The sequence below is a fragment of the Egretta garzetta genome, unplaced genomic scaffold (assembly GCF_000687185.1).
Source record: "Egretta garzetta isolate BGI_Z169 unplaced genomic scaffold, ASM68718v1 scaffold703, whole genome shotgun sequence".
Classification (NCBI taxonomy): domain Eukaryota; kingdom Metazoa; phylum Chordata; class Aves; order Pelecaniformes; family Ardeidae; genus Egretta; species Egretta garzetta.
The window spans coordinates 70,814-71,333 of NW_009259048.1; the positions used below are offsets into that span (position 1 = coordinate 70,814).

Here is a 520-nt window from a genome sequence, read left to right on the forward strand (position 1 = left end):
CCCAACCCCCCCCAGCTCTGCCTTTGGGGCTTTCCCTTCACCTGGGGCTTCTTGTCCCACCCCCAGGCCTGGCGCAGCCCCCCGATGACTGAGCGAGTCCCCAGAAGCCACCACCTTCCCCGGGCGCTGGAGCCGGTGTGGATGGGGATGGCGCCGGGACGCCAGCGCGGACCCCAGCGTGGCACCAAACCTCACTGTTGGGTGTCCGCCTCCTTTTTTGGTTTATACCTGTACAAAGAAATCCTAATAAATAAATATCCCCCCCCCCCGAGAGGAACCAACAGCCACCCAAAATGTTGTTCCTGGAGTCACAACAGAGTCAAAATCAAGGGCAGGGGGACGGGGACCATGGGCAGGTGATGGCACCGCCGTGCCAGCGTCACCGCCTGTCACTTTCTCCCATCTCCAGCCCAAGGGTCCTCATCCTGTGACACCTTGCTGGGGGGGGTGTGCGTGTGACACGGGGACATCCAAGCTGTGCTGCAGCTCAGCACCCATCCTGGGGTGCAGGGGGGGCTTT

The 520-nt window shown here is 62.3% G+C and overlaps 1 protein-coding gene across 1 annotated transcript in view; it reads left to right on the top strand.

Annotated features, from left to right (window-relative positions):
• LOC118451907 (brevican core protein-like) overlaps positions 1 to 92 on the top strand; it is a 13,171-nt gene extending 13,079 nt beyond the window's left edge. Inside the window, 1 exon segment of the mRNA XM_035890668.1 lies at positions 67 to 92. Coding sequence (XP_035746561.1) covers positions 67 to 92 — 26 coding nt within the window.
• Positions 93 to 520: the final 428 nt, after the last annotated feature.